Source organism: Populus nigra, chromosome 17 (assembly GCF_951802175.1).
Source record: "Populus nigra chromosome 17, ddPopNigr1.1, whole genome shotgun sequence".
Classification (NCBI taxonomy): domain Eukaryota; kingdom Viridiplantae; phylum Streptophyta; class Magnoliopsida; order Malpighiales; family Salicaceae; genus Populus; species Populus nigra.
Window position 1 is genome coordinate 9340557 of NC_084868.1, and position 13759 is coordinate 9354315.

Here is a 13759-nt window from a genome sequence, read left to right on the forward strand (position 1 = left end):
GAGCTTCCAGGCTGGAAAGAAATTGGTTTGGAAGGATTTTAGACTTCCATATATCTCAAAGGTTGTGTGGGCAGACTATATTCAGCATGTGATGTCCAATTGTTCCGTGTGACGATCATACTCTAGTGCAGAGAACTAGAAACGAAGTGTTCACGGTTTTGTTACCAAGCACACCAATGGCTCCATTCCATTCGTTTCACATATGAAGTGGATGATAAGATTTTTTTTAATTTGTTGTTTTTTTATAAATATATGTAACTAACAACAATTTTCTCTTGCAGGAAACTAACTAAGCTTGATAGAGCTTTTTGTGGAAATGCACGTGTGGATTAATAACCACCGAAAAGAGGTATACCAACTCATGGATAGCTGAGTTCAACACTTTTTGGTATGTTGTTTTCAATCATTTTTTTCTTAAGTTATTATATTTTGAATTTGTTAACTTTTTTTTGCAGGATACATATAACATCGGGTTGAAGGAGAGATACAATGATGATCCTTCGACCCATCTAGATCTCGATCTAGATTTGTGGTTGGAGGTAGGATCATTTAGCGGACCCAATAGAAATCTGGTGTACGATCTCTTTAACACCACGACCGAGTTCTTACTGATCGTCCATAGTGTTTCAATAGTTGGATGCTCGCAATCAGTTCCGAGCACTCAAACTCAAGAGTTTTAGGTGATTTTAGACCAACGAGTTAAAGATCAGATGGCCCATCTTGCTACTAATTATGAACGACTTAGTGCTGAGACGATTAAACTATGCCGATTGATAATGGAGATGAGATCACAGATGGGTTGTACATGTACTCCCTCTTATTTGCCCCACGTTCTAGGTGAAGACCCGCCTCCTCCAGTGCTTTTATTCTAAATTAATTGTATTTGAACTCATAAATGTTTAAATTTGTAATAAATATTTGAATTTTATATTAATTTATTTTTTTAATTATTTTCTGTTTCTATTTAATAGATTTTTTAATATATATATATATATATATATATATATATATATATATATATTTAAATTATTACTAACAGAGTTACCGACGAACATAGTACGTCGGTATATTTCAGAGAATTGAAAAGGAATTACTATAAATACCACTGCCACTATTTAGTCACTGACAGAATAACAAATGGTCTATTTAACAGTTACATGTCAAATTCACCAACGAATAAAAAAAAAATCACTGATAGAATGACATATGATTTTTATGTTGGTGATATGTTCTATTCAATGATGGATGTATTAACAAAATAGAACAGGTAAAGTTTTTTATTTTTACACGCTTTGTCTGTCAATAAATTTATTTATAAATTATTATCGATGGACTCATCAAGAAACCACAAATCACTATATGCATTAGGCCCATTACACCAATTTTCAACAATACCACTTGATCACAATACTACTACAGTTAAATAATTTAACAAAGAAAGCAACAATTAATAATTGAAACTACTGGTTGAAATACACATCATGACGAGCAAGAGGCATAAAAATGGTCTTTTACGATAGTGGAAATTTTCATTTTCTTTTGACCACAGGCCTTGAATTGTTGGCTTTGGAAATTGTTTCGTATAATATTTATTTCGGATTGAAATATGTATATGTTAGATCAATTTCTAAATCTAATTAAATATTAATCAATGATACTTTCTTATTTTAACATGGATCGAAGTTGTCTATTAAATGACCCGTGATGTATTATTAAGATTACGATCCAATAGTAATTTTAAAGGATATAGCTCAACTAATTATATTCTAAATTTATTTTTGAAATGTGAATAGTTCAAGTCTCACAAACCTTAAAATTATTAAAAATTTATATAATTATTAACTTTAAGATCTGTAAAATTAATTGAGTTATGTGTAAACTGATCCAGATATTCATAATAAAAAAAATCATCAATTCTTTCTCTTGTTATCCATAGTTTCTTTGGAATGCGAACAACCTTTTTAGAAATTGGGCCAGGAAAACCAGTCTCGAAACATTTGGATGAACAGATCAGAACTTTGCTAAACAGGGCCATGGGCCCTAAACTACAGAGCCTGTTGGTATAATAGTGGTCCATTTTGACAGCCAGTGAACGACGTCGCTTACGAAGGGGAAGTAATAAGTGCTCCTTCAGAGACACCACCAAACAGGAAGTTCTGTCTCTGAATAGCAATGGCAACCATACGAATGATAGGCGAGTGATACTAACTATAATTCCCTCTCTTTTCTTTTCTTTTATCTCTAATCTAGAAAAACCTAATTTTACTCAATTCATTCCCTTTTTTTTTCCGTGTTCTTTTGTTGTTTTCTCTAAAGCAGATATAGCTGTGAACTTCACAGGTCAGTCAGACATTTCATCAAACACATTGTTAACATGTTTTTAAATTCCACTCTCTCTTATTCTCTTCTTCTTAAACTGAACAGTGCGTGTGTAAAATGCCGTGCAGATGGAATGTTCAGAGGAATCTACAATGGGAAGCAGTACCATGTAGCTGATATAGCCAATGTGTTGAGCAGGGCTTGGAACGCTGGTGTAGATCGAATCATTGTATGCCTCCGGCACTCTCTTTTTCGTTACCCTCTTACCATGTTTGGTCTTTTAATCATTTTAATAACTTAATTGGTCTAATGAAGTTTTATTTATGCATTTTTTATAATTTTAAGAACTTAAATGAAGTAGTTTTGATATTATTGGTTTTTAATTATCAAGTTGCCGTTTCTGCGTTTTGACTTGTTTTAGATTATCAAATGTTAAAAAATGGTTAAAAAACAAAACGGGAAATTTTTACCAGAAACCTTTAGTAGATAATGAAATAGTTTGTTTTAAGATAATGTTAATTGATCTGGGTTTGTGTTCATAGGTGACTGGTGGGTCCCTTGAGGAGTCGAAGGAAGCTCTTGCCATTTCCGAGACTGATGGTCTTGCAATTGTTATCTTCTTATCAATACATGTTGCTTTTGCTTATTTATTAGAAGGGTTTCTGGTTTTTGTTTATCTGAAAGTTTGTTGTTTGTCACAGGAAGGCTTTTTTGTACGGTTGGAGTCCACCCAACAAGGTGTAAGGTTGATTACTATTCTTGAAGTTTGGTTACTTGTAGTGATTTCATGTGTTCTAAATTTATCTATAAACTGTGATTTTGTTGGAGTCTCGGAGATGTTCCAGTTCCTGACAGTGCTCTTTTTTTTTCCCTTTTCTTTTAATCTATTCAGGAGTTTGAAGAGAGTGGGGATCCAGAAAAGCATTTTCAGGCTCTCTTGTCATTGGCCAAAGAGGGAATGCAAAAAGGAAAGGTATGCTTTTATTGGTCTTCCTCACAGGACAATGATAAGGCATCACAAATTTGAGAATATGTGAAATATTAATATAATTAGATCATGAAAGATATTAAATTAACGTTTAATTTAATTCCTTCTAAGAAGAGAGTGATGCAGAATCCTACAATCCCAACACCTATCCAATGAATTTTGTTATTCTCCGAACAATGATGCCTGATTTTTTTATTTTTAACTTAATTCTTTCTAAGAAGAGAGTGATGCAAAATGCTATAATCCCAACACGTATCCACTGAATTTTATTATTCTCCGAATAATGATGCCTATTTAAAAAAAAAAAAAACCAAATTTGCATGTTAATTGTGCATGTGGCCTTCCATTGTTGATATTAATAGCAAGTCATCAAGTCTTATTTATTCTTGACTTAAATATGATGGAAAATTCTATACATAGAAGAGTTATCATGTGTCATTATGTAGCCTCTTGTTCTTCGAGAGTGATTCTAATGATACTATTAATTTGAAAACTTTCTGCTACTTTGATCTCTAGTCTTAATTTTGTCATTGATTTTCCACATTTCAAAACTTGTCTGTAATACTATTCTACTTACATCAGTAGTGTTCTTTATGATGCACTTTGTTCTTGGATGTTGAATGTAAGGTGGTGGCTATTGGTGAGTGTGGACTGGATTATGACAGGCTTCACTTTTGCCCACCAGATATTCAAAAGAAGTAAGTCATTGCTGACAAAAATGTTCCTTGTGGATTTCTTTGCTCCTCGTTATTTAGTTGCGCGTCATTCTCATCTACTCCTATTACATGTGGGCACTTTATTTATCCATAATTCCATATCAACAAGCAGGTACTTTGAGAAGCAGTTTGAATTAGCACATGCCACAAAGCTACCAATGTTTCTACATATGCGTGCGGCTGCGGCAGATTTCTGTGAAATTGTAGAACGTAACAAAGAAAGGTTAGTTTGCTCTATTTGTAGATGAAGGAACCAGATAATGGTGGCTAAAATTTTGCTTCACTCAAATTTTGTTTTATCACCTTTCTTTTAGGCTGCCCGGTAGCCTTTTGCATAAATTATTGATTTAGAACCACAACATCACCAAATCAAGAGATAACTAAAAAAGAGAGAAACACTCAATCATGAAGAAAATTTTAGGTTTCTTATTTCAATCAATAAACAGTGCATATGTTTTGAGGGAAAGGAGTTGAAAGGAGAATAATGTAAAGGAACTTAAGCCACTTTCCTTTGCTTGGATGCTAAAATTATCAATAGAAAAGAAGGGAAGAGAAGGGAAAAGAGGGGAAAATCTGACTTTTTGACTTACTAAAATTTTTCGCCTAAATTGGGAGGATAGCGAAGGAAATGAAAAAATTGACAGAATTTTGCTCAATGTAACCTCTAAAAAACTGTTTTCCTTTCTTTTCCATCAATATATTGAAAACTTCATTTCTCTCACTTCTCTAAATCCAAACAAAAGAAATTTGATTTCCCTTCTTTTCCTCCTCCCTTTTATCACCAGTTTAGTTTCTCTTTTATTCTCTAGAGTTTCTTAGTTGCCATACAGACTGAAAATGTTAAGCCGTATCTGTCTAGGGTGTTTATTTATAGGCACCCAAATAAAATAAAAGGTCCTCATAAAAGTAGGAAACATGAGGAAACTAAATATTAAAATTAAACCCTATATTTCTTTCTAAAATAAGCAGTCCGAAAAACTCTATCATGTGGTTCTGCATCAATTTTATCCATAAATATTAACCATTGTTCTAAAAAATGACCACCCAATCTTTTGCATGTTAATGGTTCAACTTGAATATGCTTTTTAGGGAAAACCATTTCATGCTCCAAATGTGTTGATGTTGAGTGAAAAATGAAAGGCATAGTTTAAAATGTGGTTCGGACATAAATAAATTTCACTTATTTATAACTGGTTTCCTTTGATGGCACATGTCCAGGTTGATGTATGTGGAGTGAACTGATTTCCATAGTAAATTGTAATTTACAGATTCAGTGGCGGGGTCACTCATTCATTTACTGGTAGTGCAGAAGATTGCAGAAAACTTCTTTCATTTAATAATATGTATATAGGTGAGCATACACTTTTTGCATCTGCTAGTTTCTGTTACCCTGCTTTTCATTAGATTTTTCTTTTTGGTGCTTGAGTCTTCGACATAGTGACATGAGGAATTATTTCACAAGATAAATTTATAAGCCATCTTCTTAAGAAAGCTAAATTCGTGGTAGATGCATTTATCTTTGTAAATGCAAATTTTGTATAAAGTGCTGCATATTAGGGGAAGAAAGAAAAGATTGTAATGGTTTTAGGTGGATTTGATGTGGGACAATAAAAAAAAAAGCAGGGAAAGAAAGAAAAGCTACAAAGAGAAGAGAATTTAGAGGACAAATAATATGTGATATATATTCAATTCATAAAAAACTGTCTCATGAGATGAAAAAGAAACATATAAATAGTATAATTATAAAACATCCAACTATTGAGCTTGGCGTTTCAATTAAAATTGTCTAACATAAATAACCCAAATCAAAACAAATCAAAATAAAACAAAACAAATAGTGACAGGCCTAGATGGGGCTCAATCTCCCAACCAAAGAGTAACAGGCCAGACCATTCTTCGTCATCTTTGTCTATATACTCGTGTAATCTGTGGTGTGGGTCTGATGTCTCCACCATCTCTCCCATGGTTGGAGAAACTTAACCCTATCAAGTGTAGCTCTGATTTAGAGAAGATGATCAGATCGAGTTTGTGACGTGGTCGACTCTGGAGTGACTGTGGTTTTCGAAGTGTGCTCTGCGGGTGATGGCTGGTAGGTGTGGGTTTAGGGATGAATGGGCTTGTATATATTCAGATCTAATGTTGTAAATGAAAGGCTAAAAGAAATAAATTTTATGGATTGCGACTTTTGTTTTTTAATATTGATGAAAGCTTCCCACAAAATATAGAATTTACTAACTAGATTGAATGTCAGGAATTTAAACAAGCTCATAGATCTTTTAATTGTGAGAACAATTAAAAGAACTTGACTGTGATACTTAAGTTGATGTGGGACAATAAATAAAAGAAATAAAAGTAAAGAAAGAAATAAAGAAGCCTAGAATTAAAAGTAAGGAAAGAAAAGCTAGGAAAAAGAGAGAATTTAGAAAAGTTATTCGTAGCATAAGATGAAAAAAAATATATATAAATAGCATAACTCTAAAACATCCAACTGTCGGGCTTGACTCATTAATTGAAACCATTTAACATAAATAACTCAAATAAATAAAACAAAACAATGAATAGGCCTAGATGGGCTCAATCTCCCAAACCAAAAAGTGACAGGCTAGGCCATCTTTTATCGTTACCGTTCATTACTCGTGTAATCTGTGGTGTGAGTTTGGTGTCCTCACCAGGATTGGTATTGCAGTTACAGAGGATGCAGTTAAGGCCCTAGAAATTCCTGGTTTGAAATTTTGACATTGTTTGCAGAGGCCAAAATGTTACTGGAATTCCGAAGGGTTTTCAAGACTGGAATATGATTACTTTTCCATGTTCTTTGAAACTGATCATTTTTGGCAGTAACACACATGCTAGGAAGATAAGGAGGCATAAATAGCACAAGTAAAATATTAGGTAGTTTGAGTAGATATATGGTGTTTGGTGACTTAGAAAAGGGGATGCAGTGTATCTTGTGGAGATTGTTTGACTTTCTCTTCAAACAAATTGGTCATAGATGTGGAATAATGGAGCTTGCTTGACTTACCTGATAGAGATGTGATGGATGCTCCTTTTTTGTTGCAAAGATTCTGATGGGTTTGTTTATGTAAGATGTAGAGCTATGACTTGCTGGTTTGGGTTTACTATACATCGTTTTTATAGATTCAGTGGTCATCAGAGAACAAATATGACAAAAACTGGGGTGCAATATTTTTCTGCCCTTTTTCCATAGGCATCCACTCTTAATCTTTAGATACAATTTAATATTGTAATTATCCAAATTAAAAAGATGCTCATGATGGAATTTAGGCATTCATTGTCTAGGTTGTCTCAAAAACAATATCTAAAAGTTAAGTTTTTCTGTTCTGCACTAAATGCTTAAGAGAATTTATTACTTATTTCCTAGTCACTAACTAGCTAGAATTTCTTGGTGTTTGGTTTTCAAGTTATCAATGACTACATGAATAGTTCTTTACTAGCGTTCTACCAACAGGTGTAAATGGTTGCTCTCTGAAAACTCCTGAGAATCTTGATGTTGTGAGCGGTATCCCTGTTGAGAAAATGATGATTGAAACGGATTCTCCATATTGTGAAATCAAGAATAGTCATGCTGGGATTAAGTTTGTAAAATCTACTTGGCCTTCTAAGAAGAAAGAGAAGCATGAGCAGGATTGCATTGTCAAAGGTCGTAATGAGCCTTGTTTAGTTCGGTAAGTGAAACATTTTGTTCAATGGCATATCCGACATTATTATGTCATATTTTTATTCTTGTTTCTAAAGATGAGAAGCCTTTTCTTAACATTTATATAAAGGAGTTTATATATGTTGGATAGACGGAGTGTTTTAGAATGGGAGGCTTGCAATTTAGTTATGGAAACTGTTTTCAAATATTATTGCAGTCTTGGCATCAAATCAGTTATAATTACTTTAAGGCTGATGATATATATAGGCTGAATTCTCTGACAATATAAAGATTATCCTTCTGGATCAGAAATCTAAGCTGACACAAGTATTTCCATGGTGCACACTGATGCATTTTGGGAAAATCCTGGAATCTCTTACTCATTCTTCTTCAAACCTGTAGCCCTTAAAAAAATGAAAAATCCATGCTTCTTTAGGTTGAGATTGTTTATTGTGGCTTTTATACTAGTCAACCTAAGTTTCATCTTGGACAGCAATTAAGAAATTGTGGTAGTAAAGTTTCTTCGTGGTTTTTGAGTGGATTCACTATTTTTCATCTGTTTCTTGAAACAAAACGGGTGTATTTTTCAGGCAAGTTCTTGAGGTTGTGGCTGGATGCAAAGGCATCACTGAAATAGAACAAATGAGCAGGACCATTTACCACAACACCTGCAGGTAAGCACCTTCTGAAGTTCCTGGATTCGCTGCTGTTGATTTAGGCATCAAATAAAGCACTCACTAAGCGATGGAACTAATCATGGGATGATCTTTTGCTATTTTCCTATCATGGTTAATCGATGATTCTTTTCTCTGGGAATATTAAAATTAGAACATGGTGAAATGCAGCCAGGTTAATGGAAATTCAGGGCCTGGCGAATTACTTTCTAGAGTTATTTTAGATTTAAAGTTTTTTCTATGTAAAACATATGTTGTTTTGCAGGGTTTTCTTTCCCCAAGATTTGGATTCTGCTGCAGATGCTCTTCTTTCAGGTCATCTTGATTATCAATGAACTTCTAGTGGTTTTACTTGAGCCATAAAAAGAAAAATTCCCATTAGTGTCGACATTTCCAGCTCCGCCGCCGTTTGTTGAAGCCATAAATAATGCTTCCATCTCATGACAATCTTGTTGTAACGACAACATTGGCATCATCTCATGAAGGTTACATATTTGCCAGGTGTCTGCTTTTTTGCTTCTCTGTTTTTTTTTTTTTTTTTTTTTAACTGCCCAGAGGTTTGGGATGGGGAGGATTTCTCCTTGCATACTTCTCAGTTAACTGTTGATCAGCAAATTCACTTGTACATGTGACAATACAAATTGACGACTTGTACCGAAACAACAACTCACGTGAGATTCTATAAATGGATGGATACTGTCGCGGTTCACGTTGCCAATAGCGACCCTTGAAATTATTTACTGTGGTTAAAGAGAATGAGGTATAAAAGATAATTTTTTTGAGATAATTTTACAGTGAATTTATGTTTTTTTAAAACCGGAGTCATATGAGACATGTTTTTAGAGATAATTATTTTTATTTTTTACTTTTTAAAAAATTCTTATAAAAAACTTTTAATTTCAAAATTTTAAGAATAAAAATGATTATTGTTAAAGTTTTAAAACTCAATTCAGGGTTTATTCGGAGTAAAACCCAAGTTAAAGGTTGCGAGGGTTAATATGGGTTGACTCAAATCAATGTATTGATAAAAATAATTATTATTATTATAGTTTTAAAATTTGATTCAAGAGTTTATTGAGGGAAGAATCAAGTCATGGATTGGGAGGGTCAACTTAGTTGACCCAAAAATTTTAGTTTTTTCAAAGAAGTCAATGAGTTTTTGACCTGTGTTTTATCTCGAGTTGATCTAGATTTTTTACCAAGCCAAGTTAAGCTAATTTTTTTAAAAACTCAAACTAGTTTAGCCTTTGGATCTCGTTAAGTCAATCCTGGTTTTATAATTAAAGTTATTATAATATTATTAACTTCAATACCTGATATAAAATAAAATAAAATATATCAATTTTTGTATATATGTAAGTTTGATAACAATTTATATTAAAGATAAAATAGATTTTATTTTAATATATTATGTTTTATTCACCACCATAACTAAATAAAATATAAAAACAATCATTTTATCCGATATATTACTGCCTAATATAATTTTATAAAATTATCTCAAGAAACTAATCAAACACAATATCTTATTAACGAAGGGTGGAAATGGCTAAATCTGATCAGCAAATAAACTCAAAGATTTGTTTCTATTGATTTTCACTTGACCCCTTATTGCAGACTCCTCAGCGATAATTGTTCAGATTTTGACTTGGTTATTGAATATGAAGGTGTAAACTAAATTCTTCTTATTCATTGAATTAATTGATACAATATTTATAGTACTGCTTTTAGTATAATAACAGAATCAGTTATAAAATAACAAACTTTGCAACATAATATAACTGAATATAACTGCCTGCTTTAGTAGTTTCTTCCCAATGCAATATCTTCATTGTGTCAAGCCGTAGACGTCTGCTTGACTAAATATATTCAATACGCCCCCCTCAAGATGAGAGTCATGAACAGGTCAAGGAGAATAAATGTTATGAACACTCATCTTGGATAATAAGGGATGAAAATTAGAGGAACCAAGAGCTTTTGTAAAAATATCAGCCAACTGGTACTGAGAAGAAACGTGAAAAGTGCGAAGAACACCGGATTGAATTTTCTCACGAACCACATGACAATCAATGTCAATGTGTTTGGTACGCTCATGGAAAACAGGATTGGCAGCAATGTGAAGAGCAGCTTTACTGTCACAATAAAGGAGAGCAGGTTGGAGTGGAATTTGCAGGTCAGTGAGAAGGTTTCGAAGCCATACAATTTCACAGCAGGTGGACGCCATGGCTCTGTACTCAGCCTCAGCAGAAGAACGGGAGACTGTGGTTTGTTTCTTGGATTTCCACGAAATCAAAGAATTATCCAGAAAGACACAATAGCCGGTGACTGAGCGTCTAGAATCCAAGCAACCAGCCCAGTCTGAATCACAAAATGCTTTCAGTTGTAGGCTAGAAATGACTGGAAAGAACATGCCCTGAGCTGGAGAGGTTTTAATATATCGTAGAACTTGAGTGGCTGCATCAAGATGAGGAGCCCGTGGCTTATCCATAAACTGACTTAAAACCTGAACAGCAAAAGAAATATCAGGTCTACTAAGAGTGAGATAGAGTAGTCTGCCAACAAGGCGTCTGTAGGAAGTAGGATCAGCTAAGAGTTGGCCAGAATCTTTAGAGAATTTCACGTTAGGATCCATGGGAACTTTGGCCGGTTTGGAAGCCAACAAGCCAGTAGTCTCAAGTATGTCCAAGGCATACTTTCGCTGACAAACAGAAATCCCAAGCTCACTGCGAGCTATTTCCAAACCAAGAAAATACTTCAACTGGCCAAGGTCTTTAAGCTGAAATCTGTCATTAAGCATGTGAATGAATATGGAAACTGCAGCTGAATTATCACTGGCAACAACTATATCATCAACATAGACTAATATAGCAATGAATGAATCTGGCAAAGATCGAGTAAACAAAGTGTAATCAGCCTTGGACTGCACGAAACCAAACTCGAGCAAGGCAGAAGAAAATTTGGCAAACCATTGCCGCGAAGACTGCTTTAAACCATAGAGTGATTTATGTAGTCTGCAAACCTTGGACTCCCCCGTTTTAGCAAAGCCAGGAGGTAATGTCATGTAGACTTCTTCAGCTAAATCACCATGAAGAAAGGCATTATTCACGTCCAATTGATGGAGATGCCAATGTTTGACAGCAGCAACTGCCAAAAGTGTTCTAACAGTGGTGAGCTTAGCCACAGGAGAAAAAGTATCATAATAGTCCAATCCCTCACACTGATTATACCCCTTGGCAACAAGTCTGGCTTTATACCTCTCCAAAGTGCCATCAGACTTCAACTTGACTTTATAAACCCATTTGCACCCAATAGTGTGTTTAGAGGCAGGAAGATCAACAACAGTCCAGGTATTATTCAATTCAAGAGCTTTGATTTCAGTATCCATAGCCTCACACCATTCCTTACATTGTAGAGCTTGAGTATAGGAAGTAGGCTCAGTAAGAGCAGAGACAGAAAGACTAAAACATTTCTGAGCAGGAGAGAGATGAGAATATGAAAGGACGGATGAAAGAGTATAAGGAATACCTGAAGCTGAAGAAGAAGGTGCAGGTGCTGAAGAGGAGGTGGCAATATGACAATGATAGTCATGCAAATATCCAGGTTTGTGTTTTATCCTGGAAGACCTCCTGCATGGCTGAGGAATGATCTCAGAAGGAGATGCTAGAAGTGGTGCTAAGTCAGAATGCAAAGGAGGAGAAAGTAAACCAGAATTGGAGGGTGAGGGAGGAACAGATTGAAAAAGAGAAGAAGTGGAAGTCATGGGATCAATGAAAGGAGCTACTGATTCATGCAGGGGGAAAGGTAAGGGAAGGACAGAATCAGTAGAAGAGATAGGGTGTTTGAGTGCAAAAGGAAAGATAGCTTCATGGAATATAACATTTCGGGAGACAAAAACAGTATGTTGATGTAAATCATAGAGTTTGTATCCCTTGATGTGAGACGGATAGCCAAGAAATATACAAGGTTTAGCTCTAGGATCAAATTTATGTCTATGTCTAAGGATAGTAGTTGCATAGCAGAGGCAACCAAACACTTTCAAATGAGAATAGGATGGACGAGAATGGAACAGAGTTTCATAAGGGGATTTGTTGTGTAAGACAGGAGTGGGAATTCTATTGATTAAATGCACTGCAGTGAGCACACAATCTCCCCAAAATGGCAAGGGTAAATGAGATTGAAAACGAATGGATCGAGCAACATTCAAAATATGTTGGTGTTTGCGTTCAACAATTGAGTTTTGTTGAGGTGTTTCAACACAACTCAGTTGATGGATTACACCCTTCGATGCATAAAATTGACTCATGTGGAATTCAACACCATTATCTGATCGGAGGGACTTGATTTTGGCATTGAATTGTGTCTCAACCATAGTAAAAAAGGATTGAATATGAGTGCTGGTTTGAGATTTATTGTCCAAGAGGTGAATCCATGTGAATCGGCTATGATCATCTACAATGGTTAAAAAATATGAAGAACCACTAATAGACTTAGTGGAAAAGGGGCCCCAAAGATCACAGTGAATAAGATCAAACGGTTGTGCAGAATTAGTAATGCTGTGAGGAAAGGATAAACGGTGTTGTTTAGCCAATGGACAAATGCTGCAAGTTTTATTAGATTCATGTAACACTTGAGGAATTACACGAGAAAGTGATTTCAGGGGAGAGTCTGAAGGGTGGCCTAATCGGTAATGCCATAGACTATTGTTTACAGAATGAACAAAGAAACTGGCAGGAGCTAGATCAGTGATTGTAGGCTGAGACATGGATTTAACAGGATTGAAAAACTTAGAGGTCCTAGATAAAGCAGAAACAGGAATTTGCAACAAATGATATAAACCTCCAGCTTCTTTACCCACACCAATCGTTCTCCAGCTTGTAAGGGTCTGAACAAAACAGAATTTAGGTAAGAAAATGACACAGCATTGTAAGGTTTGAATGAGCTTGCTGACAGATATCAAATTGAAAGAAAAAGAAGGAATGCAAAGCACATCGTTTAAGATAAAAGAGTCTGAAATCTTAATGGTACCGATGTGAGTAGCTGAAGCATGTTGTCCATTAGGCAATCTTACTGTTTTAGAAACAACAGAAGTAATATGTGTGAAAAATGATGTGGAACAGATCATATGATCTGTAGCTCCAGTATCAATTATCCAAGGAGCTTTGATAGAATTTGTGAAAGGAGTTGAATGAGTGAGCGACAAGGCAGACGCAAAAACAGAATGTTTTGGATCTAGATTAGAGAGTTGAGATATATTGAAAAGAGTACCTGCTCGGTTCATAGTGATTGAAGTATCACCTTGAATAGGAATTTCTGATTCTAGATTGGCAGATGAGGAAACTTGATTGACAGAAGATTCAAGTTCTGAGATGGATGGTTTGAACATCTCCATGAGTTGCTGACATTG

At 34.8% G+C, this 13759-nt stretch overlaps 1 protein-coding gene across 1 annotated transcript; it reads left to right on the top strand.

The window, feature by feature from the left end:
- The first annotated feature begins 2071 nt into the window (after positions 1–2071).
- LOC133676762 (uncharacterized) lies at positions 2072–9073 on the top strand. The gene is made up of 12 exons (XM_062098496.1): positions 2072–2194; positions 2320–2340; positions 2448–2548; positions 2862–2919; positions 3021–3064; positions 3212–3292; positions 3935–4005; positions 4136–4246; positions 5292–5374; positions 7493–7709; positions 8272–8355; positions 8621–9073. Exons 1-12 carry the CDS (start codon positions 2173–2175, stop codon positions 8688–8690), a joined length of 963 nt encoding a protein of 320 aa, XP_061954480.1. The 5' UTR covers positions 2072–2172; the 3' UTR covers positions 8691–9073.
- Positions 9074–13759: the final 4686 nt, after the last annotated feature.

Coding starts and splice junctions, on each gene's coding strand:
- LOC133676762 (XM_062098496.1), top strand. CDS start 2,173: ATGGCAACCATACGAATGATAG. Junction 2,195..2,319: donor GGCAACCATACGAATGATAG/GCGAGTGATACT, acceptor TCTCTAAAGCAG/ATATAGCTGTGAACTTCACA. Junction 2,920..3,020: donor TGCCATTTCCGAGACTGATG/GTCTTGCAATTG, acceptor TGTTTGTCACAG/GAAGGCTTTTTTGTACGGTT.